The following is a 26356-nucleotide window of genomic DNA, read 5'->3' as shown; positions in this document are numbered from 1 at the left end:
GCCAGTAGATGTGTATTAAGCTTTCATTTAAGTATTTGCTTAATTGGCAATTGTCAGGTCGTGAACACCCACAAGCTGTTCAAGCATCTTTTCTCTGATGTCACAATTCCAATATAATGCAACATTATACACACATACGTGCAAAGGAAAGTGTCAGGATAAAGATCACAGAATTACAGAAATGTAGGGCTGAAAGGGACTTCGAGAGGTCATCTAGTCTAGTCCCCTGCACTAAGGCAGGACCATCTATATCTAGACCATCCCTGATAGGTGTTTGTCTAACCTGTTCTTAAAAACCTCCAATGTGGGGATTCCACAACCTCCCTTGGAAGCCTATTCCACAGCGTAACTATCCATATAGTCACAAAGCTTTTCCTAATATCTAACCTAAATCTCCCTTGCTGCAGTTTAAGCTGACTACTTCTTGTTCTACCTACAGAAGACATGCAGCACAACTGATCACAGTCCTCTTTATAACAGCCTTTAACATATTTGAAGACTATCAGGTCATCCCCCCGTCTTCTTTTCTCAAAGTTAAACATGCCTATTTTTTAAATCTTTCTTCATAGGTCAGGTTTTCTAAACCTTTTATCACTTTTGTTGCTGTCCTCTGGACTCTCTCCAAAGATTCTGTCTTAAAGTGTGGCACCCAGAACAGGACATAGTACTCCAACTGAAGCCTCACCAGTGCTAAGTAAAGCAGTACAATTACCTCCCATATCTTGCATACTAAGGCTACATCCTCACTACGGGGGAGGGGGAGGGGTCGATTTAAGATATGCAAATTCAGCTATGCGACTAGCGTAGCTGAATTCAATGTATCCGAGCCGACTTACCCCGCTGTGAGGACGGCGGCAAATCGACCTCCGCGGCTCCCCTGTCGACGGCGCTTACTCCTACCTGTGCTGGTGGAGTACAAGCGTCGATTCAGGGATCGATTGTCGCGTCCCGACGAGATGCGATAATTCGATCCCCGAGAGATCGATTTCTACCCGCCAATTCAGGCGGGTAGTGTAGACGTAGCCTAAGGCTCCTGTTAATACACCCCAGAATTATATAGTCTTTTTTGCAACTGCATTCCCATTGTTGACTCGTATTCAATTTGTGATCCACTATAACCCCCAGATCCTTTTCAGCAGTACCACTACCTAGCCAGTTATTCCCCATTTTGTATCTGTGCCTTTGATTTTTTTCTTATTAACTGAAGTACTTCACACTTGTTTTTTATTTAATTTCATCTTGTTGAATTCAGATGAATATTCCAATTTGTCAAGGTCATTTTAAATGCTAATCCTCTCCTCCAAAGTGCTAGCAAACCCTCCCATGCTTGCTGTCATCCGCAAATTTTACAAGCATACTTACAGGACCTCAGACTGACCCCTGCAAGACTCCACTAGATATGTCCTCCCAGTTTGACAGCAAACCATTGATAACTACTCTGAATGTGATCTTTCAACCAGTTTAACCCCATCCTTAAAGTAATTTCAACAAGACCATATTTCCTTACTTTGCTTATGAGAATATTATTTGGGATGTGTCAGATAATTGTTGTTGTAACAAGAAAGCGTTAGCAGATGCACAAGTATATGTGTGCATACAGAGAATCATACAAGTATAGACAAAAACTATAGCAATGTCATATTAGCTCAGGAAATGCAAAAGTTACACTTCCAAAACCAACAATCTCATTTTGTATATATAGGCCCAACTCGGAAATGGGGATGCAAAGGTGGAATTGGCAGTTCCCTAATTCTAGGTCATTGTGTACCAAAGACCTCAAGAGATCAATATGGCAGCCAGGGATCCATGAAGAGTAAGAAAGCCCTGATCACACTTCCTTTCTCCCAGCCACACCCCCTGCACAAGCAGCTGGGCTGAGTGTGGCATAGGTGCAGCTATGCTGGCTGTAAACTGTTGGAAGATTCCTCTGCACTAATGTGATTCTTGCATAGCCATCTATGCTGGCTCTAGCACCACTTTGAATTAGTGGTGAGGTGCAAAGCATATGCTGTTTTCTATTTCTGTTTTTCTGGCTAAATATGCAGTTTAATATTTCTTTTCATTAGAGATTTACGTGAGCCAGAAAACCTGATCTGAACTTCTTCAAACTTTGGCAAAGATTGGAGCCAAACTTCACATCTTAGGCTCATCTCTACTTCTTATGTTCCAAAATATACATCATAAAATATACCAGAAAGGAGCAATTAATATTGCTATTGTAGCCTTTACTTTTCACCTTCCTCTACCTTTTGTGTCCTTACTGTACAACCTTAGTCTTGCATTTGCAATAACCCTCATGGTAAAGCTTTCTTATTTTGGTAACACTAATCATTTAGCCTGTCATTCCTTTTTCTTCATAATTGCTTAGCAGGTTTAAATCCAGAATCATAGGATATAGACATTAGCAGATAAGTTAATACCTCTCCATTTAATCTGGTTAGCCACTATCCCAGAGGTTTGTTTTCACAAGATTATTTGCAAACACAGTAGAACACTGATATTATGAAGGCTTCATGGGATTGCCAAACTTCTGATTGTCCAAATGTTTTGGGTAACAGAGGGTCGCTGATTATAGCAGAAGACCAGCTGACTCTGGAGAAGAGAGGAGAAGGGGGTGTCCCTAAGTAGAGACAGCTTCTACGAGGCTGGACAGCTCAGCAGCATAAGAAGGAGAATGGGAGCTAACTGGGAATATCAACCCTATGGAATTTCCAAGATCAGCAGAACAGAATTTTGACTCCAATGGATTTTGTGTGTTCCACTGGAGTGGAGCTTCAGTCCATGCAACAACCAGGGGCAAAACCAGTGTCTCGAATACATTAGTTGACCAGAGGTGTGTAAACTGGGGTTGGATTGTGATCAATCAAATATATATAAAGCATGGTGCTATCATAAAACAAAAGTCCTGGATGGTGATTCATACCCTTTCATTATACAAACATATAAAAATAAGTCATATGCAAAGCCATACTGTACAGTACATACCTGTTTGAGATAATGTATGTGCACGGGAGGGTTACATTCTATCTGTGCATATTAATGTGCCTCTCAGTGTGAAGATTCAGGAGTTTTTCTTCACAAGTAAGTGTTTTAGTGTCCTGGTGCAATACATCTTGATCTTTCCAGTGCTCTGGCTTTAATTGAAAACCTATAGCTGAACCCTTTGCAGAAGCAGCAATACTTCCTTTAGACTTCCCAGTTCCAAGGGACTTTCCGGTACTTCTTTTTTTAGTGCTAAACTGCAGAGAATTCATGTCTAAGCCTTCATTATGGCTATCCAAAGTCAGTGAATCATCAATAATATTTTTTAAATTGTTTGATACCTTTTGGTTGGAAGGATTGGGCACATTTACATCAATGTCATTACTTAAGAAAGAAAAGCTACTACATTTAGCAGAAGTTTTAGGTTCAGCCAATAATTCTAGGACTTTGCCTGCTGCCAGAGATCCTTCAGGAGTAGCGGAAGAGAAATGTGGCTGCTGCTCAACTCGCTCTTCCTCAGGACAAGCTTCAAAAAAACATTCAATGTTTTCTCTCTCATCTGCAAAGTCCAGTGGCACTGGAGTACTGCTCTTTTCCTCTATGTATTTGGTTACCTCCCCACAGTCACTATCATGAGAGGAGAGAGAAAGATAAGAATAAAAATCCCCCTTTCTTAGTTGTATGGGCCGGTAAGAATGTTCCATTACCTTTTCCTTGATCTGAGTTAATGAAGTAGGAGTGGCTGTCTCACATTCAGGCTGTGATTTACTCTTCAAGGCTGTTGATGCCATGTCAATTATCTCCATCACAAAGTTGTGCACTGAGCAATCTTCCACATTTCTTTTATCGAAAGCAACAGATTCACAGTTGCAACATGAATCACTACCACTCGCTGAGGTGTTCTCTTCTGCTTCATTTGGTTTAAAAGATACACAACAATCGGTAGGTTTTTCAATAGTGCTTGTTCTGCTTTGTTGATCATTAGGTAAATATTTTAGTAAAGAAGTATCTTGTGTATCTATACCTCTCATTTCTGATGCAGGCTCCATACAAGGCTTTCGATTGGGAGTATAAGCAATGCAACGATTGTCAGATTGAAGATGATTTTGACATTCTTGTAGAAGACTCGTGAATATATTTGATGGTTGAACAGTCTCCTTACCATCCATATGTGAATCATCTGAACTATCTGTAAACGCTTCGCAGATGCAACAATCGTTTTCAGCTCCCTTACCATCAAGTAAGCCAAGATTTTTGGGAGTGGATGAAGTTCTAATAAGCTCTTCCTTTTGACTGTCTGGAGTATTTTCAATATTTCCATTCTCCATGTCATCCACAAACTGATCTTTAGTAGCCTGAGAACTATCCTTTATAGTCTGACTTTTTGTCCCCAGTTCATGACCATCTGATACGTTTTTACTGTTGCCATTATTTTCTGGTAGCTTATATACTGAACCATTCAAAAGTGTTTCAGTGCTCAATGTATCTATTGCTTTTGATGTCTCATTGCTACTTACATCTTTACTGCACTGAATTTCGTCACTGAGGTTGCATCTTCTCTTCTCCCTTGTCAAAGAAAATTTTGGTCTAATCCAAGTCTGGAGTTCATTCTTTATGTAATCAAGTCCAGAAATTAAATTGCACTCTTCATAAATATCCTCATCAGTTGCAATACTAGAGTCGTCATCTTCATCTTTGATGCCCAGCTCCTCCTCTGTCAAGGTCAGGGTAGAACTTGAAAGCAAATCACTGTCATCTTCATCATCAGTGCAAGCAGAAGTGCAGGAGACATTAACAATCATGCTGACATTGACATCACTCTCATCAGCTACTGACCGATTAAGATGTTTCCTAAATGATGCATTTGAATCTGGCACTTTATTTCTATGCAATACAATGTCCTCAGAGCAAAGAGAAAGGTCCTCACTGCTGCTGAGTTCAGTGAGAGAAGCAGCTGAATCTTCATTGATTGAGGATGCAATATCTAATGCTAACTGTCCGGCTAATGAGATTTTTTGTGAGCTACTTTGGAGTGTGATATCAGAAATGCTGCGCTTTATCTTTTGATCTAAGGGGCTCTGGATATTCTCTAAACGATTCAGGAGGTCTAATGTCCTTTTGCTGAGTTCTCCAACAGAATCACTGCTTGCACTTATGTCTCCTGAGCCATGATGACTAAAAAGATCTTCATTGCTTTTGTATGAAGTTAACCAGCTTTCCAAAGATGTGCTTCGCTGAAGACCATCACCAGCTTTAAAAATACTTGAGCCAAACAAATCACCTGCCACAGAAAGAGATTCTAATGAAGAGCTATGAGATAAACGTGAAACCTGTTTTGCATTCTGTATATCAGTTAATTTCCTAGAACCCTCCACAGATTTGCAGGAAGTGGGATCTGATTCTCTGGAGACACTTGCCAAAGTAAGTTCATGCATAAACTCATCTGGTTGTAACTCTGCAGATTGATGTTCAGCTTCACAGGGGATTTTATTAAAATAAAAACCATGAAGTAAAGTGCCCTCTGTACATGCTTTATCAGTTTGTGATTGTTTCATCATCACTGGCAATTTGAGTTTGGTGCCTTGGAGGTAAGAGTAATCATAAAATGTAAACACATCATGTTTTCCTTGTAATTCTTCTTCCAAACAATCAGAGATATGTTGGGTAGCACCATTTAAATCTCCCTCTTTTCCACTTGCACAACATGCAGAAGAAGTTGAGTGACAATTATCTGAAAGTGTAATATGGTCGTCGTCTTTTTGTTTAATTTTTTGTTTTATCACATCAACTATGTCACTCATGTGGGCTTCCAGAGGCCCAATTTCAGGATTACTCTGGGTTCCTTCAATATCATTTATCAAAAATATTTCAGAATCATTTGAAGTTTCTGTATCACCTTCACTGACTATTCCGCTTTCACTCTCAGAATGTCTGCTTATGTTTCCACTATGGTACATATAATTGAATGGTTTTGCCAAAGTGGTCCTGCCTATTTGGTCTGGCAGAGATTTAGTAGAGGAAAATGGGGAGTCCTTAAGACTTTTATTTAAAATATTAGACTGTGTTACACTGGGGAAGTTTGAAGTCTTTTTCAAGAAAGGTATATGTTTTTTTCCTGATAACTCTACATTGTGGAGGCTATAGACTTGGTAAATGTGAGGGCTAGGAGGTGATGTAATGCTGGAACAATACAGAGGAGTTTCATGATCACTGATATGTTCTTCTTGATTCAAGCCATTACCACCACATTCTTCTAAAGCAGATTTCTGTTTTGGATGATCCTGCTTTTGTTCTTGATCGAGTTCATTTAATTCTTCATTAATGCTAATCAGCTTATGACTTATATCAGTTTCATCCCATTCTAATGCATCTTCATTTGGACCATTTAGGTCCATCAAACCAGGATCAATAACATTCAGGGGCTCCTGTAAAAAAATTACAAAGATAAAAAATAATTATACATTAAAAAACATTCTAGAGAAATAAGGATAAATTCACTGCCTTTAATTTACATGTGTTCAATGTAAGTGCTTATTTCTTTGGAGCACTTACCGCTATTATATAAATACCAATGAGTTATGTATTATGTAAAGTTAAAATGGACATATGAGAGTGAAATCAATGAAATGTAAACATGGTCTCCATTTTTGTACTTTTTCTGTATATACCAGAATACATTTGCTCTTTGATTGAAAACCTGTGATACAGGATTTTGATTTCTCTCCAATAAAGATTGTTTTTGATAAATCAGGTTAGTTCAACTTGCTTAAGAAACCTCGAGACTAATAGCTAAAAGGGATCCCATACAAATATATCAGTAGGTAAAAAATAACTATTAGCACTTTATTATATTGGATTTGAGAGAGATTATCTGTTTAGCCTACTTAAATTTAAAAGAATCTAGATTAAAAATAAACAACCATTAAAGGATTTTAAACTTTTTATAACAGAAACTTTTATGCTGCCAATGTTATAACAGCTAATCTAATACACTGACAGTCATAAAACTTGCTTAGGTATGGAGTACATTCACTGTGATGAATTTTTATTAGAATTTCTGTTTATTCTTTGCTTGCTGATAAAGGCAGTACTAATGACTGGTTAGTATGACTAATGAATGCTAAATCCTCAGTGGTGAGAACAATCAATCAGTCTAATCAAATACAACATGCATTTCAAATATTGTCTGTGCTGACACTGTACTCTGGGAAAGTGCTAATAAATAACTGAGCTAGACTTTTTTTAAAGACTTTTGTCACTTTCCAATAATATTTGCAATTATGTTTATACAACACTTAAAACTAATCTCAAGAATATTTTCTTCTAGAGATAAACAGAAACAGATCTGTGTGAAAGGAAACATGATGGCAACGCATTCAGAAAGTCAGCACAAGGCCAGAGCACACCCGTTCAGTCCCACATTGAAGCTTTCATAAAAAAACCTAAGTGGTACACAGATCTTGGGCTGGCTTTCTGGACACAAGTGAATTTCATCTTATGGCATCTTCCCCTTCATTTTCCTCTCCATGCCCATGTAATCTTGCAAGGGAGAATTACAATTTAGGGAAGACTTTTGGCTCATCTGTGATAGACCTACTATCAGTCGGTGATGGTGACATGCGAAAGAGAAATCAATTACTCAAGTCCTTAAATATAACACTGCTTTTCATGATGCCATAGCTCAAGGTTTGTCAGGATGTTGTCTGGATCTGTAGATCTCAAGGATAGAACACAACTGAAGAAATGAATAGTAAGGCTGAATGCTTTCTTCAATGGCATTCATCTGAAGACATTTTCCTGACATGTTTGTTTTAAACCAGCCTTACAGCTGAGTATCTTTACATTTAGACAATGGCCCAGATCCTCGACTCTGTTCCAGCCCCTTTGCACTGCTCCTGAGGTGCAAAGTGGCCACAAAGCTAGCATAGCTAGCCAGCCCTATGTCAGCTACTCCTTTAGCCTCCTTGGCACAGAGTGTTATTATGGTCTGCAATCCTTAGTTGTTTAATGGCTCTTAATTGTTTATGGTCTTCCTGTTCTGACATATGGCACAGTCGCTCTTCCTTCAAATCCATCCAGAAAAAATTCTTACACAGAAATGATCTCTCCTGTGTATTGTATTGTCAGGTGTACTGTATTGTCTGGATCTAAACCAGATTGTAAGTTCCTTGAGGCAAGAGTGCTTTCTTATATGCATGCAGGGCCGGCTTTAGGCCAATTCCACCAATTCCCCCGAATCGGGCCCCGCGCCTAAGAGGGCCCCGCGCCCAGTGGCAGGGCTGCCGGGGTGGGGGCAAGTGGCCGAGAATCCCTTCCCTGGCTAGAGGCTCCTTTTTAATTTTTACTCACCCGGCGGCGCTCCGGGTCTTCGGCGGCACTTCGGCAGCAGGTCCTTCAGTGCCGCCAAAGACCCGGAGCGAGTGAAGGACCCACCGCCGAAGACTAGGAGCGCCGCCCGGTGAGTACAAGCCCCACGTGTTTTTTTACGTGTTTGGTTTTTTTTTAGTCATCCCTGCCGGGGCCCCGTCGAAACTGTTCGAATTGGGCCCCGCACTTCCTAAAGCCGGCCCTGTATGCATGTACAGAGCTGAGCATGTGCTCAAACAACAATCTACACCACAGCTGATTTAGAAAGATACTGAAACAGAATTGGGCTGTAGCAAAAAGGAGGACTGGGGGGTGTAGTTATCAAACACTGAGTCTATTATATAAAGAATTTTTATGGTACTCTTTTTTTTCTAGGATACTTAGGTGCATGATCCCTTCAATATGGCTCACTAGATCAGAAATCCCAGCTGAAACACCTGCTTGCTAGATGTATGTAGATGAGGGCACCAATGTACATCCACCTGGAGAGCTGAATGCTATACTCAGATTTGCCAATGGAGAAATGGGGAATATAGGGTACCAACTCTGATGGTTGGTACCCTATATTTGGTCACTACCACTATATTTTGGTAACCTGGGCCAGATTCCAACAATTAACCTGCAGGTAAAAATCCATATATCCAATCATCAACACCCTGAGCATTCAGTGCCACAGGAAGATTACGATTAAATAAAAACTAGACTAAAACATGATATCTAAAGACAGTCTACTAATTTTTCCCATTTTTCTTTCTGGATTTTCTTATTACTCCAGACAACTCTACACTTAGCATTTGGGATGCATTACTACAAACAGTCTCAAAACTCATTTGATTTGTACTGCTTTAAGCTGCTGCCAACTGCAAAAAAGAAATCTGTGAAGGCAGGAAATCAGCAGCAGATTCTACAGATTTTATGTGTTGCAGAATCTGATTTTATTTCTCAGAAATACATTTGGCTCTTCCTGGTTAGGAAGATAACCTTCCCCCTGTAAATTAGCACTCTGCTGCCTTGTTTGTTCTGCAAGTCAGACAGACTGAAACAATAAAACACACACAAAAGTGTGACCTCAGCCCATTCATCTTAACTGAGTGCTCTGTTACGTCAAAGCCTACTTTTTATCATTTAAATGTATACAGTTTTCTGAGAGTAAGTTTTTCCGAAAGAAGAAACACCCAGCTCAAGTCACTGAAACATTGTTATAAATCATTTCACATTGTTGACCACAGAGTACATTTTCCCCTCCCTTTTACAAAACCGGGCAGGCTACTCAAATAAAGGAAGGAGTTTGGACACCATGACATCAGCCTGAGAGAGCAGCAAGTGGAAGGGTGTATGGCTTATTGGAGTGCTGAACAGTGTGGCATACCACGTCCCACTGTGGTTGCACTGATGATGGCAGCAGGGGGGAACCAGAAATCTCAGAAGACTTTGTTCGTGTAAGGTGAAATGTCTTCCTGAACAGGCTCCTAAATGCATAGGCAGGATGCCAGGGCATCAGATTTATGATTATTTTATTACATTAGATCTTGTGGATTTTTCAGTAGAACATCTGAAATTGCAGACAAGATGGAACCTTCACTTCTAATCGCCCAGAGGGTGGGAGTCACAGCCTTTCTCCTCCCCACTATAGTCGGCCCTAATGTCTGTGCTACATTCTAAATGTCTGAATTAATGTTCCTTGGAAGGAGAGTCAAGATAGGGAGTAAAAGCAATGGCAGCATTTTCTTTTCACTGCCTTCCTTTCATCTCTCTATAATGTTGTGGGTCTTTCTTCTTCTTCCTATGGCACAGATGCGAAGCTGGCTTTCAATGAGATAATGTTTGGAATAACTCCAGACAGTTTTTCAGGGTTTTTTTTTTTTTTTACAATAATTTATTTTGGTCCCACACACCTGACAATGACCTATGATAAAACTTTCCCCTCTAATTTCTTCTTTAATTTTATTTTTCTCCCATTTTTCTCCCATTCTGAGAATTAAATAGCTAGAAATTACTTGACGTCTTAGGGCAAAAGGGTGGGTATTTAGTTAACTGCTCCAGAAAATAAAAGATTTCTGCATGACTGAGATAGGCCATTTGTGCATGAAAGGCCAGATCCTCAGCTGGTGTAAACTAGCAAAACTGCACTGACTTCAAAATTATACCATGTAATTTACATCACCTCAATCAATGCTGACTATGCTCCTCCATGGAAATTGCACTTGCTGATTCCAGGGGCATTTGACTTATTCTGGACCAGGATATCACTCCTTGAGTCACATTACCCAAGAAATGAACAGTCCATTATAGACAGATGTCCCGATCCTGAAAACCAGACACCAAAGGATAGTGAAAACATTTTCTGATTCTTGCACAAGCAAATCGGGACTACCATTGAAGGGCAACCTTGAGAGTTCTAGAGAGCATCAGGATTCTTCACAACGGTGAGTTGTATAGGGTGAATCATGGCCCCATTGAAGTCAGTGACAAAAATCCCATTAACTTCTGTGGCATTCACACCTGATATCAAACTGTTGGGGAGAGGAATCTATGATACCTACATATACTTCTTTGGATATTAGCTGGTTTAACTGATTGCCTGTGAGTATTTAAGCTGCCTGATATTTCAGTACTTTACCACTTCAATTTGTTTTATATATCTCACCCTTTTAACAATGAGTATCCTTAAAAACCCTGTGGGACAGAGCTACAGCTGATGTGTATTGGTGGAGTTCCATTGACTTCAGAGGAGCTAGTTTTATTTACAGCAGCTGAGGATCTGGCCCAGCATTTAAATTCTAATTTCAGGGCCCATATCAAATAATGGGCTGAATCCTGGGGTAAGGGACTTGCCAGCAATGGGAGTTTGCCTGGCCAAGGACAGAGTAGAAATTGGGTGGGATTTTGGTAAGCACTTAGTGTTGACCTGACTGCTCCCATTGAAATCTATTGTAAAATAAGACTAAGGCCTGGTCTACACTAACCCCCCAAGTCGAAGTAAGGTACGCAACTTCAGCTATGTGAATACCGTAGCTGAAGTCGACATACCTTACTTCGAACTTACCGCGGTTCAGACGCGGTCCACACGGGGCAGGCAGGCTCCCCCGTCGACTCCGCGGTACTCCTCTCGTTGAGATGGAGTACCGCAGTCAACGGCCAGCACTTCCTGGTTCGATTTATCGCGTCCAGACCAGACGCGATAAATCGAACCCGGAAGTTCGATCCCCAGCCGCCGAACTAGCGGCTAAGTATAGACCAGCCCTAAGAGTGAGCACTTTTGAAAACCCCTCTCAACTGAGTAAAGATCTCAGGATTTGGCCTAATACAAGTAATAATTTAAGAGAGTATACGTATTCTCAAAAGATCACAAAGTACACCACAAATTATACACCAACACTATTAAATGCAACCCCATCTGGTGTGGAGTGCAACAGCCAAATGGCACACATGCAGACAAGAGAAATATTTTTTGACCTAACAAGCCATATTTCTATCCATATTATATATACCACTGCTTCTATAATATTGCCATTGAGCAAACAGCAGATAGCCTTCTAAGGTTCCATCCAGAAATCTACCAGACAGTAAATTGTATCTGACTTGGAAGTTGAAGGTGAAAAGTTGAATTCACCCTGCTGGGATTTGCATGTGTGGTTTTAGGGAGCCTAGGTATTTACAACTTGGGCCCTGATCAAGCAAAAACTTTAAGCACATGCAGAACCTTACTCATATGAGTAGTTCTATCATGTTCACTAGAACTACTCATGTGAGCTAGGTTAAATATGTGCTTAAATATTCGTAAGATCCGGGCTTTACTGCTTAAACCACTGATCTACCCTAAAAATGTTATCAGGGAGAAGTATACTGTAAAACCATTTAAAGATTTGTTTCCTCATCCCCTGTGATTGTTTAAGAAAAAAGTTTAAAAGGATAATGCATTTCTCCTTTACTGTTTTCTTTACTAATACAGAGATGGATTTGTCTTTTTCTCTAGTAAGTTATTATTAAAGTTAAACAATGATTCCCTGTGTTTCATTCTCATTTGCATGTACTATTTCAGTACAGATACTTTGTGTTGGTGAAATAGTCCTGTAGTGTAACCCCCATGTACCATTATATTTTTTAAAGGAATTAACATTAAAAAGAGCTTTTACAATAATAAATATAAACTCTGTTCCCCTCCCGCTCCCACAAAATCCCTCAATTGCTGTGTACAAATTATCCAAATGTAACTGCACTTATGGGATGGGGGGAAATGAAAGAAAGAAACCATCCCCCACCACCAAGAATGTATTCACATTCAAGAAAGACAAACATGATTTTGTTTTTTGAAAAATGCCAGCATGCCAAGTACTTCTGCTGAGGGAAGTAGTCATGTTTACAGTAGCCACTTCACTTCTGCTTCGCTTATGTTCATTTTCTAAATAGGGCTCCTTGTATGATAGCCAACCAGCGAACTGTCCTCCTCTCTCAACAACTACACTTCATAATTAATAAGCATTATTGCTGAAAGGACCTGCTCATTACAATATGATGGGTTATGCTGTACCGGACCTCATTAGAGAAACCAATCATTAACACATCTATTTACTATAATTAAGGTTAAAACAGGAGTTTATCTGTAAATCTGTGTTTATTTTTTAAGAAAATAAAAATCCAGGACTCAGGTTCATATTTCCCCTTGTTCTACTTTGAAATAATTAGCCTCAGTTCTACACTCTCCACATGCAAAAATTCCATTTACTTCAACAGGCATTATGTGTGCAAGAGGGTGAAGTCCAATTTTTGAGGCACCAAAAGGAGGACTTCTATAGGGAAAAAACAGATTTTCCATCCCCCCCTGCATTATCCTTCCCGCCACTCATACCCCCTTTATTCTATCTGCAGTATTTGTTTATACAGGTTCTTATAACAGTGCCCATCCCAGCAGCATGGCCAAGACTTCGCACTAAGGTCTGTGTGGGCGGATTCCTGCACCTATGAGGAGAGTCACTGGTTTCAGTGGGGCTGTGCTCAATTGCGGGTGTCCATGCACAGGGTTGCCAGTGGAGGACAGGGGTAATTGATGTTCTGTCATTGTTCAGTTTCTCACAGGCATGTCAATGCTTCAGGTTCTTCTTGACACTCAGAAATAAAAGGTGGAAGCAATACTAATTTTGGCTGTTAAAATGACACTTTTCTCTAGGCCATTTAGCAACTTTAAAAAAAACCCAGAATTAATAATTGTAAGAATTTTTAAAGGGACAGCATCAATTTGAAAAAACAGTCTTATCTGAAAAATGTGTACTTACTATAGTTACTAGTAAAGCCTAGGATTGTTGTCATTCAAAAAAATCAGAGGAACACCCTCGCCCCCCTCCAATTTTTTCCTCTATTTTTAAAGTTTGTTTAATCTGTGCATTTGGGAGCACTTTGGGGTCAATTAGCTGTGTGCCTGCACCCGGGAGTAAAGGGGCATAGGGAGTCCCCTAACTTCGCTCGATGGGCTACCCAATGTGCCACATGTTGTGCAGGGAGAAAGTGAATGCGGAAAGTGTGGAGTTTTGGCTTCAGCCCCTTCCCCGTCAGCACAGCTGAGCCAACATGGAAAAGGAAATAACCCGTGCCAGGGAAATGGCTGGTGTACTTACTTCTCCCATAGATCACTGGAGAAGCAGGGACTAAACTGGGTGACAGTTTGGTCCCTGTTCTGCTCCTGGAGTAGCATTTACCCAAGCTGGACTGCAAGCCCTTTCTGTGTGTAGCCAGTTGGGCCCCAATCCTAAAACTAGATCCTCCCACGGGTTCCTGTGCAGGAGACTTAATCAGTTTCTCTCTTACTGAAGAGACCCTTTTAAATGTTGTCAGAGGAGGAGGAAAACTTTTGTGACGTTTTTCAGAAGAAACATTCAGGATACACTATTTAAAAGCTGCTCTGTCAGGAACTGGATTTTTTTTTTATTAGGCAATTTCACAAGATTCACATTGAGAGGGTCTCTTTAACAAAATAATTCAAACATTGCAACTGTTATGAATCCAAAAATAAGCTGCAATGAAAAAAGGTGACACTTTTTTAGTTCCATCACATTGTCATCCAAATAGGGTTTACAATCGCCGACCTACATGCCAAGTTGTGTAAGTGGGCTTTTTTTCCCCTGATGATAACATCTGGCTACATGGCACATTTTACTGGCAATTGCTTTTGCTGCTTTGTAGTTTTCTTTTCATCTGTCACGAGGTTACATGACAGGGTTTTTTGTGTTCTTGAATGTCATTTTGGTCTCACCTTTGCTTCTGTGGCATATGTGCATTTTTCTCCTTCTTGTGAGAGAGTCCAGCACAAATCCTTAATGAAAAGCCTAGAAAGAGCATTCACAGCTTAACACAAAAACAGAAATTTGTGATGCATTTCCATATGCAGTAAAGGCCAAATCCTAAGGTCTTACTCAGATAAATTCCCATTCAAGTTAGCGGGAGTTTGCCTGCAGAAGCATCTCCGATTTGGACCAAAATGCACACACTCACCTTACTAACAGGAGAAAGAACAGTCTTTATGGTTACGGCACAGAACTGGAGCAATTCTGTGGCTTTGTCTACACATAAACTTGTGCTAGTTTAACTAAGAGCTTGTCTACACAAGCAAACTGGCAGAACTACAGTGGTAATTATACTGTTATAACTATATAAAAAAAAAGTCACTTTTATTCTCTAACAGAGTGTCCACACACAGAGTTATACCAACATAGCTAGAGCAGTATGATATTACCACTATAGTTCTGCTAGTCAATCTCCCCATATACACAAGTCCCCATGGTGTCAAAGAGAACTATCTGTCCATCCTAACGATAAATTGAGATTCAGGAGAATAATTCTTGGAAACTGATTACAATGGAAAGTACTTTCCTGAGATTTTGCAGGCTCCTTCATTATGGCAAAGCATATGTTCTAAACATGGCAAGCCTCAAACACAGCCCTAATCTCCAGTGGTAAGAAGTCCCAAAGCAGAAGGTCTCCACTGAACCCTCTCCGTCCTAGAGCTTCAGGCATCTTGTTCTGGGCTCCATTAACTGAAACACCCTGTTGACAGTAGTGAGAGATAAGGGAGACCTGGAGGTTAGTAGGAATAGGGCTTTGAATTTTGAACTGGATCTGGAATTGTAGTGAAAGCAAGTATAGGGTGCAAAGCACCAGTGTTATATACTCTTATCAATTTTTCTTGCTTAGGAAGTGGGCTGGTACGTGTAGTAACTGCCTTGGCTTCCTTGTAGCCTTCCTGGGCAGCCCAAGATAAAGTGCTTTGCAGAAATTCAACCTCTAGGTGACAAAATAATGGACAACTGTGGCCAAGCCTGCATTTGAGAGGAAGGTAGCAGTCTGGCTAGGCAAAAATGCAAAAAGGCACATCTTTCCACAACTGCTGTTTGGGTGTTTGTGAGTGGTAACAAGTGTAGATAGGAATCAGAGGTTGTACAGCACTGTAACAAGTGAAGGGCAGAGGGCTATTAATATTAATGTTGTTAATATGCCAGCTTGAAATTTAATGTATACAGCTCAAAGGCTTCCACATGACTTAGGAGAAACTTTCGGAGTTGCACTGAAACAAATATTTGTGATGCATTTTTGTGTAATGTTGGAACATTTTTATGGTGTCCGGTTCCATGATAAATTAAAGTTCTTCCTCCCCTTTTTAAAATAAAAAATTTTTTTTTTAAATACAGCTTCTTTCTGCATTGTTGAGTAAACCCACTGGATTAGCTGGGACTCCATAAAGTTTAGGAACTCATTTATTATGTTGCTAGATCAGACACTGCATTTATTCACACAGTGCATCTATAAAACCTAGCTTTCATTAGAGCTGTGGGGAGGCCCAGTCTTTCTCCCTTACTGGAGAAGGTGAAGCTCAAGAAGATAATTAAGCATGAAACAATGAGGAGGCTTGCTGGGTAAGCAGTAGTGTGAAAACAGTTACTCCTCACAAAAGAGGGGAAATTAGCTGGCTGGATAAAAAAGGAAGTGTCAGACTGGAAGACTGAAAAGACTGCCAGCGTAAGTAAATAGCTCTATGCATCATTAATGCAATTTTTTTTAACACTTAAATGCCACAGCTGTCTAAATTTAAATGCCGCTAAATGCTATGTGTTGAGAGATTAGTATACCATGTTAAAATAATTTATTTTAAACTTCCAACTTTAATCTTTCTCTAATCTTGGCCACCCTTTCTGACTACAAAATTCAGCAAACTCTCAGTATTGTATCCTTGTTTACAAAGCCAATGTAAACAGAGCATTCTAAAGTGATTCAGTTTGCTCATTATACCTTAACAAACACATTATTTTCCATTCTTAATACAGATATTTTTGTGAACAGAAACTTTTTGATATTGCTCTTTCACAGAGTAAAGACTTACGATGTGTGCTTCCTTTCAAAACTTCCTTCTACCCGAACAGTGTTCCCTGAAGCAGCCACATTTTTGGCACAAGTTCAGTTATATGCAGTGCCAAAAGAAACAGAATAAACAAACACTGCTTAATGCAGCTGGCTAGGAAATTTACATATTACTGCACACCAACATGAAGACCTGAATATGGATTAGAGCTACAGTGATGACACAAATGTCATATAGATAAAGAGAAACAAAATTCAGCACATCATTACTTACTTTTACTGATGATTTACATTTTACTATTTTATATATATGTGTGTATATTTATGCATAAATATTGATGTAAAGGTGTACATTTATATTCTATATAAATTTCTGTATGTGCCTCATTTTACAGAAAAACACATTAGAAATATTTTACACAGTTTAAAAAAGGGGTGCAATTTTTCATATTTCTCCACTGGTAAAGCCAGTCTGCCCTATCATATATCCAAATATACAGATTTCTGAGACAGAGAAACAAAATAACTAACATTTTAAAAACTCTAAAGTTCCTTAAAATTGCTTTTGTATATATAAAAATATTACAGATCTAGGCTCTGATCCTGCAAGCATATGTGTTAGAAGGGTATGTAGCTTCAAAGATAAAAGGTCCTAGCCCACGAAAGCTTATGCTCTAATAAATTTGTTAGTCTCTAAGGTGCCACAAGTACTCCTGTTCTTTTTGCGGATACAGACTAACACGGCTGCTACTCTGAAACCGGTCCTACAATATTGAATGTTAAGGACCCAATCATGCAAATACTTCCACACATCCTGCAAATACGTACGCATAAGTGTTTGCAGAATCAGAGTCTTAAAATCCAACGGTACAGGAACTTTTAAGGTAGAAGTAATTACTATGCAGACCACTAGAAAAAAGGATTCCTTTCCCTTTTTAAAAAATCTTTTCCTTATTAACTCTTCAAGGAGAATATTAAAACATAAGCTGAGATCCTACCCTCATGGCACTCACTGCAGGATTGGGGCCATAAAAGATACAGTGCAATGAGCAAGGCATTTAAATTTATACAACAGTCATTTTCAAAGGATCAAAAGCATACAAGTCTGCTACTTTATATTTTTTAGCTTCTGTTTTTCTATCATCATTTTTTTAAAAACAACATTGGCCCAGAGCATAATCATGAGGTCAGTGAATGTTAGGTACAAATATAATCTCCAGAATATTGCTTCCAGGAGACACATGCTATAGCACAACTGTATGAATGAATCCATGCCACACCTTCATTCAGGATGGAATACTCAGGAATCAGAACTCACTACTAGGTTCGAATTTTCAAAAGCACTCAGGTCCCATTTAGACACCAAAATAAGTGGTCCAGAAGAGCTCATGTTGAAGGCTGAGTTCTTTTTGGGAATCTGGCCAGGAGTGTCACAATGAGAGCTACTATGTGCTGAGCACTTTTGAATATCTGGCCCTTAGTTGACTAAATGGGAATTGAGCCCTTCTGAAAATCTGGCTTTAGTCGTGGGTAGTGTGCCTTTGAAAATCTGGCCCTTAGTGTATTTTCCTGTATTTTGTCATAGATGTTATTTTCTGTACTAAAACAGTAGTTGACAATTCTTCTAATATTCTGCATAGATTGGAAGTGTATTAGATTCCATTTTCTGAATATTACATATTTTGCTACTAAGACTGACCTCAGTACCCATTCTTTGTTATTCAAGAAGGTTTTATTCAGCCAACAGTTCTAATATACTGACTTTTGGAGACGGGAATGTCTTTGTGTTCAGACCTGTGGAAATACCTTTACATATACAACTCCTCCGGGAATTCTGTGCCAAAAAATTAAAAAATCTGTGGCAAAAAAATAAAAATCCTGCGCACAATATTTTAAAATTCTGTATATTTTACTTATCAATAAATAAATGTGAAAGCTCCATCAAGGCAGTGGGGAGCACAGGCCACCGGATGCACAGAGGTGGGAGATCACCCTGCGGCCACACTCCGCCTGAGATACAGACTCAGTAGTGAGGCTGTACCCAATCCTGACTCAGCACATGGGTTGGGCTTGCCTCAAAAACACCCCAGGACCATGCGTATATATGCCAGATGCACCAAGATAGCCAGTGAGAGGGACAGAGCCTTGCACACACTCTGAGCCCTGGCCCCCGATCCAGCTGTGGGGCAGGGAGGCTCAGCCCAGCAGGGTCCAAGTGTGGGGAGATACAGATGTGGGGTGAGAAGTTTCTATGTGGTGCAATCTGGGTGTGGGCAGTTCGATGGGCAGTCTGGATACAGGAGGGAGAGTCTCATCAGGGGTCTGGATGCAAGAAGTTGTGGCTTGGCGGGGGGGGGGGCTAGATATGGGGGGCTCCAGATGCACAGGGGTTGGATGGACGAGGGAGCAGGTCCCCATACAGTGACTCCCACCGCAGTTGAGGAGCGATGGGGGCAGGAAGCGGGGTTGAAGGATGGAGCTTCCTGCAGCCAGGGGAGGGCCTCCTCTGCCCCCAGTCCAGCTGGGACTAGCAAGTAAGCCTGGTGCTGGGTAGGAGCCACTGAATGGGGCATCCCCAGCCCTATCTCCCCCGGGGTGATTTACTTCTGTGCCGGCTGTGCCAGGTGTCTGAAACGATACACCTGCTCTGCTGGGGAGGGGTGCATGACCACTCTTGTAGCTTCCTTGTCAGAAAGTCATTCATTTTGCGGGGAAGCAAATAAATCTGCGGGGAACATGAATTCTGCATGGGCACAGTGGTGCAGAATTCCCCCAGGAGTAAAATATTACTACATTGTTGTTTATTTTGCAGCATGGAAAAAAAGGTGGAATAGATTATCTGCTAGTTGGTGACATATCCAGCATTTACTATAGTTAACTAAACCTACCTTATATAGACACTCTGATGTTGACTTTCCCCTTTATGATGGTTTAAAACTCCAATTTCTGGCCTTTTTGAGACTGAATATTGCCCATTCTGAGTCTAGAGCTAGTGTGATTATTGGATGAAAAAACAAAGTTACTGAAACATTTTTGTGACAGGTTGATTTGAAAATATGTTAGTTGTTTGAAATTGCTCAGAAGTTTAGAATGTTAGATTCAGCTCCAAAGGGATGTTTACTGGGTGAAGTGCCAATCAGACAGTCCAATGCAATTACCCACAAGGGCATACACTACATGTGCAGTGGTATTCATATGATAAATTAAAAAGCCATGTGGTAAGTTGCATTTATCATGCACTTTTGATGATCTCATCATGACAGCATTCCAAACCTATGAATAGCTGTAAACGACCATTTAAAAAAAATCAGCTTGGCAAAGAATGGTTGTCTTCTTCCCACCAAATGTTAAATTCTCTCACTCCAAACCCAAAATGACACTGGTCTGTGGCACAAGATGGAAAATATTCAGCCTAGGAACAAGTCTATTGCCTGGATATACTGAAGGGAGGACAGTAGACACTATATATGGTTTAATCAGGCTGCAACTTTATTATTAGATGTCTGGGATTACCCAGCAGATAAACATGTACAGTGCAGGTAACTCCATGATCAATTCAATATCCACCTGGGGGCTTCCACCAGCCCCTCCCTCTTTTCTTCTGTTGTGGTCCCCCAGCCAACCCATTGCTGGGACCTTACCATCCCCCCTACCCTTGAAAAAGGGTTACGGTGGGCTATAAGTTAAAGGGGTTGGCTCCCTGCTGTACCAGTCGCAGGAGCCCTGCCCCCCCCCCCATTCCGCTCCTTTAACAAACACCTCCTTTTTAAGCCCTTTACCAAGCCATTTATCTGGTCACTGTATCCCTTCCCTATAGAGTACCTGCACTGGACAGCCGCCCCACACTTACATAATGAGTTGCAATATCATAGCCTAACTCCCTTCCCTTCTCACCATAACAAAGCCCTCCCCCCCAACCTGCTGTGGGGAAGGTGACCCTCCCCCAAACCCCCCGCACCACTCACTTCACCTTGGCCAATCTGGTGGTGAGGGAAAAATTCCTTGCCAGCCCCCCTAGAAAGGAGCGGTTAGTGCAATGCCCACATCAGGCCCTGACCAAACCTATTTTGCCAGCTCTAAGGGGAGGGAGGGTGGGTGCCGCTCCACCTGGTCCGGGGAAAAGAGGCTTTTCTTGTTGGGCCTGCCCCTTATAAATTCCCCAGTCCTTTCAGTCCCTGGGGATATGTCAGCGTTCCCACGCTGACCCTTTTGGAGCCGCTTCTGAGCCTCTCTCTCACCCCAGCCTGTAAAGCGCTATACCCCTTCCCCGGCAAGCTAGACAACAGCCCTCCGCTTAAAGGTGTGGTATGGTCAAAATTTTTCACCTGTGTGACAACAGAGATGGGAGCTTTATACACACTGGAAAGAAGGATTCCCAGCGCCTCAGTGTGTAGGATAAGACAGCACTGAAGGACCTTAGAAGATCCTGAGATATTTGAGTTTAAAATTATGAAAATTTAGTAATTTTTAAAGACATTTTAATTGTTCCCTCTCTTTGTGTCTCTGACAAAGTGGGGATTTCCCCTTGTTATGTTGTATTTGAGCCTATGTGAGTTTTGCTGTTTTGCAATAAATGCTGTGTGTGCCTCAGTTTCCCGGTGTATTGCACCAATGTCAATGTAGGTGGTGGGAATAAGGGTGTGTGACTTTTGCGGGGGTTGCTCCAACTGCCTGCACAGATGCTATGGCCTCCCCTTTGTAAACTGAGACCCAGGAGTGGAATGCGACCAGGTGACTCTTGGCCCAGGAAGCAAGACAAAGGCTGGAGGCTGAGCAAAGGGCAGGGCAGGGGCCAGGCAGCTGGAAGCTAGTCAGTCTCGGCTGGCTTGGGGCACAGGGGGAGGACCAGAGCCCTGGCTCTGGGCTCCTTTCCCCACAAGATGGACTTAAGAACATAAGAATGGCCCTACTGGGTCAGACCAAAGGTCCATTTAGCCCCATATCCTGTCTTCCAACAGTGGACAGTGCCCCAGAGGGAATGAACAGAACAGGTAATCATCAAGTGATCCATCCCCTGTCGCTCATTCCCAGCTTCTGGCAAACAGAGGCTAGGGACACCATTCCTGCCCATCCTGGCTAATAGCCATTGATGGACCTCTCCTCCATAAATTTATCTAGTTCTTTTTTGAATCCTGTTATGATCTTGGCCTTCACAACATCCTCTGGCAAGGAGTTCCACAGGTTGACTGTGTGTTGTGCGAAGAAATACTTTTTATTTGTTTTAAACCTGCTGCCTATTAATTTCATTTGGTGACCCCTAGTTCTTGTGTTATGAGAAGTAGTAAACAACACTTCCTTATCTACTTTCTTTACACCAGTCATGATTTTATAGACCTCAATCATATCTCCCTTTAGCCGTCTCTTTTCCAAGCCGTTCCATATCCCTAATAATTATTGTTGCCTTTTTCCCAACCTTTTCCAATTCCAATATATCTTTTTTGAGATGGGGCAACCACATCTGCATACAGTATTCAAGATGTGGGCGTACCATGGATTTATATAAAGACAACATGATATTTTCTGTCCTATTATCTATCCCTTTCTTAATTATTCCCAGCATTCTGTTGGCTTTTTTGACTGCCGCTGCACATTGAGTGGATGTTTTCAGAGAACTATCCACAATAACTCCAAGATCTCTTTCTTGAGTGGTAGCAGCTAATTTAGACCCCACCATTTTATATGTATAGTTGGGATTATGCATTTATCAACACTGAATTTCATCTGCCATTTTGTTGCCCAGTCATCCAGTTTTAAGAGATCCTTTTGTAGCTCTTCGCAGTCTGCCTGGGTCTTAACAATCTTTAGTAATTTTGTATCTGCAAATTTTGCCACCTCACTGTTTATCCCTTTTCCCACATCATTTATGAATATTTTGAATAGGACTGGTCCCAGAACAGACCCCTGGGCGACACCACTATTTACCTCTCTCCATTCTGAAAACTGACAATATATACCTACTCTTTGCTTCCTATCTTTTAACCAGTTACCAATCCATGAGAACACCTTCCCTCTTATCCCGTGGCAGCTTACTTTGCATAAGAGCCTTTGGTCAGGGACCTTGTCAAAGGCTTTCTGAAAATCTAAGTACACTATATCCAATGGATCCCCTTGGTCCACATGCTTGTTGACCCCCTCAAAGAATTCTAGTAGATTGGTGAGGCATGATTTCCCTTTACTAAAACCATGTTGACTCTTCCTCAACAAATTATGTTCATCTATATGTCTGACAATATTGTTCTTTATTATAGTTTCAACCAGTTTGCCCGGTACTAAAGTTGGGCTTACAGGCCTGTAATTGCCGGGATCGCCTCTGGAGCCCTTTTAAAAAATTGTCGTCACATTAGCTGTCCTCCAGTCATGTGGTACTGAAGCTGATTTAAATGATAGGTTACAGACTACAGTTAGTTCTGCAATTTCACATTTAAGTTCCTTCAGAACTCTTGGGTGAATACCATCTGGTCGTGGTGACTTATTGCTGTTTAATTTATCAATTTGTTCCAAAACCTGCTCTAATGATACCTGAATCTGGGACAGTTCCTCAGATCTGTCACCTAAAAAGAATGGCTCAGGTTTGGGAATCTCCAAACTTTGCTTGAAACTTTGACTTGGCTGAAAGTCACTGATTTCTGTGCTAACAAGTACTGTCCTAAGCTGTGTTCCTGTCGACTAATAAACCTTCTGTTTTGCTGTTTTGCTGGCTGAGAGTCACATCTGACTGCAGAGTTGGGGTTTAGGGCCCTCTGGCTTCACCAGGAGCCCCGCCCTGGGGACTCGCTGCGGGAAGCGCATGGTGTGGAAGGGGATGCTGAATGCTCCGAGGTCAGACTCAGGAAGGTCGAAGCTGCGTAAGCTTCTTGCCCTGGAGACAGTATGTCAGAGAGAGGAGGCATGCTCCCCCAGAGTCCTGGCTGGCTTTGTATGGAGTAGTTCCAGAGCATTGACCCAGTGACTCCATGACAGTGTCCAATACATTTTGACAGATAGTAACTAAGACATCCGGCTTCACAGAAGAAGGAATATAAAAAAAAGTGCATAAAACACTAAAAAAACTTTCCAAAAGGTTTATAAAATATTTTTTCTGTAAAATAGGTGGCATATGCAACATTGATGACGTTGTTCAATGTACAAATCTTATTGAGACATGTTTGGAATTATTATAACTCGTGGCTTTGCCATTTGTAAGAAATATTGAAATCTTAATATCAGGATAAAAAAACTTTAAGCCTCACTACACCATGAAGTTTTTCATATATATACATATATGTTATATGAGAGAATGCCTTCATAGTATTTATGATGAAAATAGAAGGCTCTTCAGTCCATGAAATAGATTACTGAAAACTGCTCATGAGAGTGACTGAAGGACACTAATGCAGATATACAATTTTTTACCCCATTCTAACTTGCAATATGGTTTAAAACAACTATAACAACAAAGCATGAAAGGTCTGATACTGCAAAACATTACCAATTGCTTGGTGCTTGCTACCTTGACTAGTCTGAATGAAGTCAAGTACTCACAGTAGTAAGTAGTACACCTAGCAGTGAATGCAAGAACAGGCATCCAAGTTTTAATTTAAAATATACTGGAAAATGTATGTATGTGTGATTTATTTTGCATGTAGAATGTTTTCTTTACAAACATGGCCAGCCTGAAGTAAACATTACCACTCTTACAAAGAAAGCCAGTTTCTAAAGTTAAAAACTGGATAGCTTTCAAATACTTCACAGAAAAGTGTGCGCTGTATCAAGAAATAGAAAAAAAAATCAAGGAAGAGAATGGGGGGTAATTAAGTATTTGCAGCAATTGATTTTCTCATTAAAATAACTCTTTTCTTTTAATTTAATTCCATTCATCCTTTTGTGCTCATGTTCATTGAAGTAAGCAACTTTCAAATGATGTTCCGCAGATTTGGCCAGATACTGTGGTGAGGGTGGAAGACTAGATGTGTCAGGGGCTTTGTAATAGGTCAGAGAGACTTTCACCTCTCGGTCAATATTTTCAATTCAGCTGAGGTGAGTAGTCACTGAAATTTGTTACTATTTGATGGCTGTTCAGTGGCCTATTAGAAATGTACTTCTTGGTTTCAATCCACTGGAATCCATATCATACTCAACACAACCACAATTAGCAATACATGCTGCCTTTTTTGGTAGTTTTAAGAGAGAGAAAAGGTCTTAAAGGGCATGACCTATTATCTTAACTCTACAAGTTATCCTTCTAGTTCAATGGAGAGCTGTACTGGTGAGAGGCAGTGTAGACAAGTCTACACCACCATTGCTTATGCTGCATCTCTTCAGTGCATGGAAAGAGGACTGCAGTCCCCACGGCAGTCAACTCTGCTCCTCTCTTTCATGAATACAACAGAGCAACAACAGCCAAAATAATTTAAAAAAACCCTTACAAATCCATGTTCAACTATGAATGGTATCACCGACTAAGCAGGTACTTCTTACCTACTCCAAGCCCCAGTCCACACAAACTATACATGGGCAAATCTCACCCCCCTTCTTAGGGCTTGACTTTTTAAATCAAATAAATGAGCAACAAAATCTAGTCCATGGCTTCTCCCCAGGCTTGACTGCTCAGCCTACCCCCAAATCTTCTCTGCCTGAAACTGAAGGGTAAGCTAGTCTGGGAGCACGCTCCTTTTCTTTTTATTCCCGCCAGGCAATGTGCAAAGTGATGCTGGCTTTAGCGCCTGTTCCCTGAACACACCATTATCACCTTCTTGCCTAGTCCTGCCTGGGGCTTGTTCCTCCCGTCCCCGGCTTCAAACTGAACTTCGTTTAAACTAAAATGTGCCAAATAACATGTTTAAAATCAGAGCCATAGCAAATGATCTGACTTACTGGCAGTGAGCTCAAATGATCTCCTTTTAGAGCTCCCTCAGCTAACTGGCATTTTCCTGCTAAACTTAATTCATATTATCAGCTTGAATGTATCTATTAGCCTTGTGATGGTTTGTAATGAGGATATGCCACACTCAGATGTGTTAAAAACTGCCATTTGGGAAGGTTAAATGGCTAAAAGAGTTGGCAGTGTGATATGGAGTTTCTCACCTCTAGATTGTTGGTCAAAACTGGGGTCAGGTTGGTAGTGACTGAAAGTCTTTTACATCTGACTGGTTGCAGACCTATATGAAATGATTTGATGAGTTTGGTTTATTGGTGTCTATCTCACAAAACCACCACTACATTTGGCACTGATTGACACCCTTGGCAGACAGCTCAAAGGATTTTAAGGACAAGGAACCTCAGCTTTCCTCTGGATCATACAGGAAGATCCTCCAGATGGCCAGGTATCTTGTTTGTGGAGGGGTGTAGTTTTGGAGAGCATGAAAGTGCCACTGCTAATGCTGTAAATATATATAGTACTTCAGCTACCAAGACAGTCAAGCTTGGCACCTGTTTTCACTCAGTTTAGCTAACATCTTCTCCACTGTCGTTATTTCCTTTTCCATCTAGAGGGAAGCCAGTGGTGTTTCTCAAGTGGGTCTCTTTCAGAAGCCCTACAGAGATCAAATAGACTAGCACCTGTCACTGAGTCTAAAATCACAAAAAGTTCATTTTTAAAAAGCTGCCACCCAACGCAACAGGAATTTCAAATTTTGACACCAGTGGTTCTGACTTGATGATTTGAAAAACATGACGGTGACAT

At 40.8% G+C, this 26356-nt stretch overlaps 1 protein-coding gene across 1 annotated transcript in view; it reads right to left on the bottom strand.

Moving 5' to 3' along the window:
* Nucleotides 1-26356, bottom strand: part of AKAP6 (A-kinase anchoring protein 6) — a 297070-nt gene that overhangs the window by 4375 nt on the left and 266339 nt on the right. The window contains 1 exon segment of the mRNA XM_029911420.1: nt 2986-6407. Coding sequence (XP_029767280.1) covers nt 3024-6407 — 3384 coding nt within the window. The 3' untranslated portion in view covers nt 2986-3023.

This window comes from Terrapene carolina, unplaced genomic scaffold (genome assembly GCF_002925995.2).
Source record: "Terrapene carolina triunguis isolate 2854851 unplaced genomic scaffold, T_m_triunguis-2.0 Scaffold96, whole genome shotgun sequence".
NCBI classification, from domain to species: domain Eukaryota; kingdom Metazoa; phylum Chordata; order Testudines; family Emydidae; genus Terrapene; species Terrapene triunguis.
Note: the sequence above shows the minus strand (reverse complement) of the source record. Positions and strands in the feature narration are given on the sequence as shown.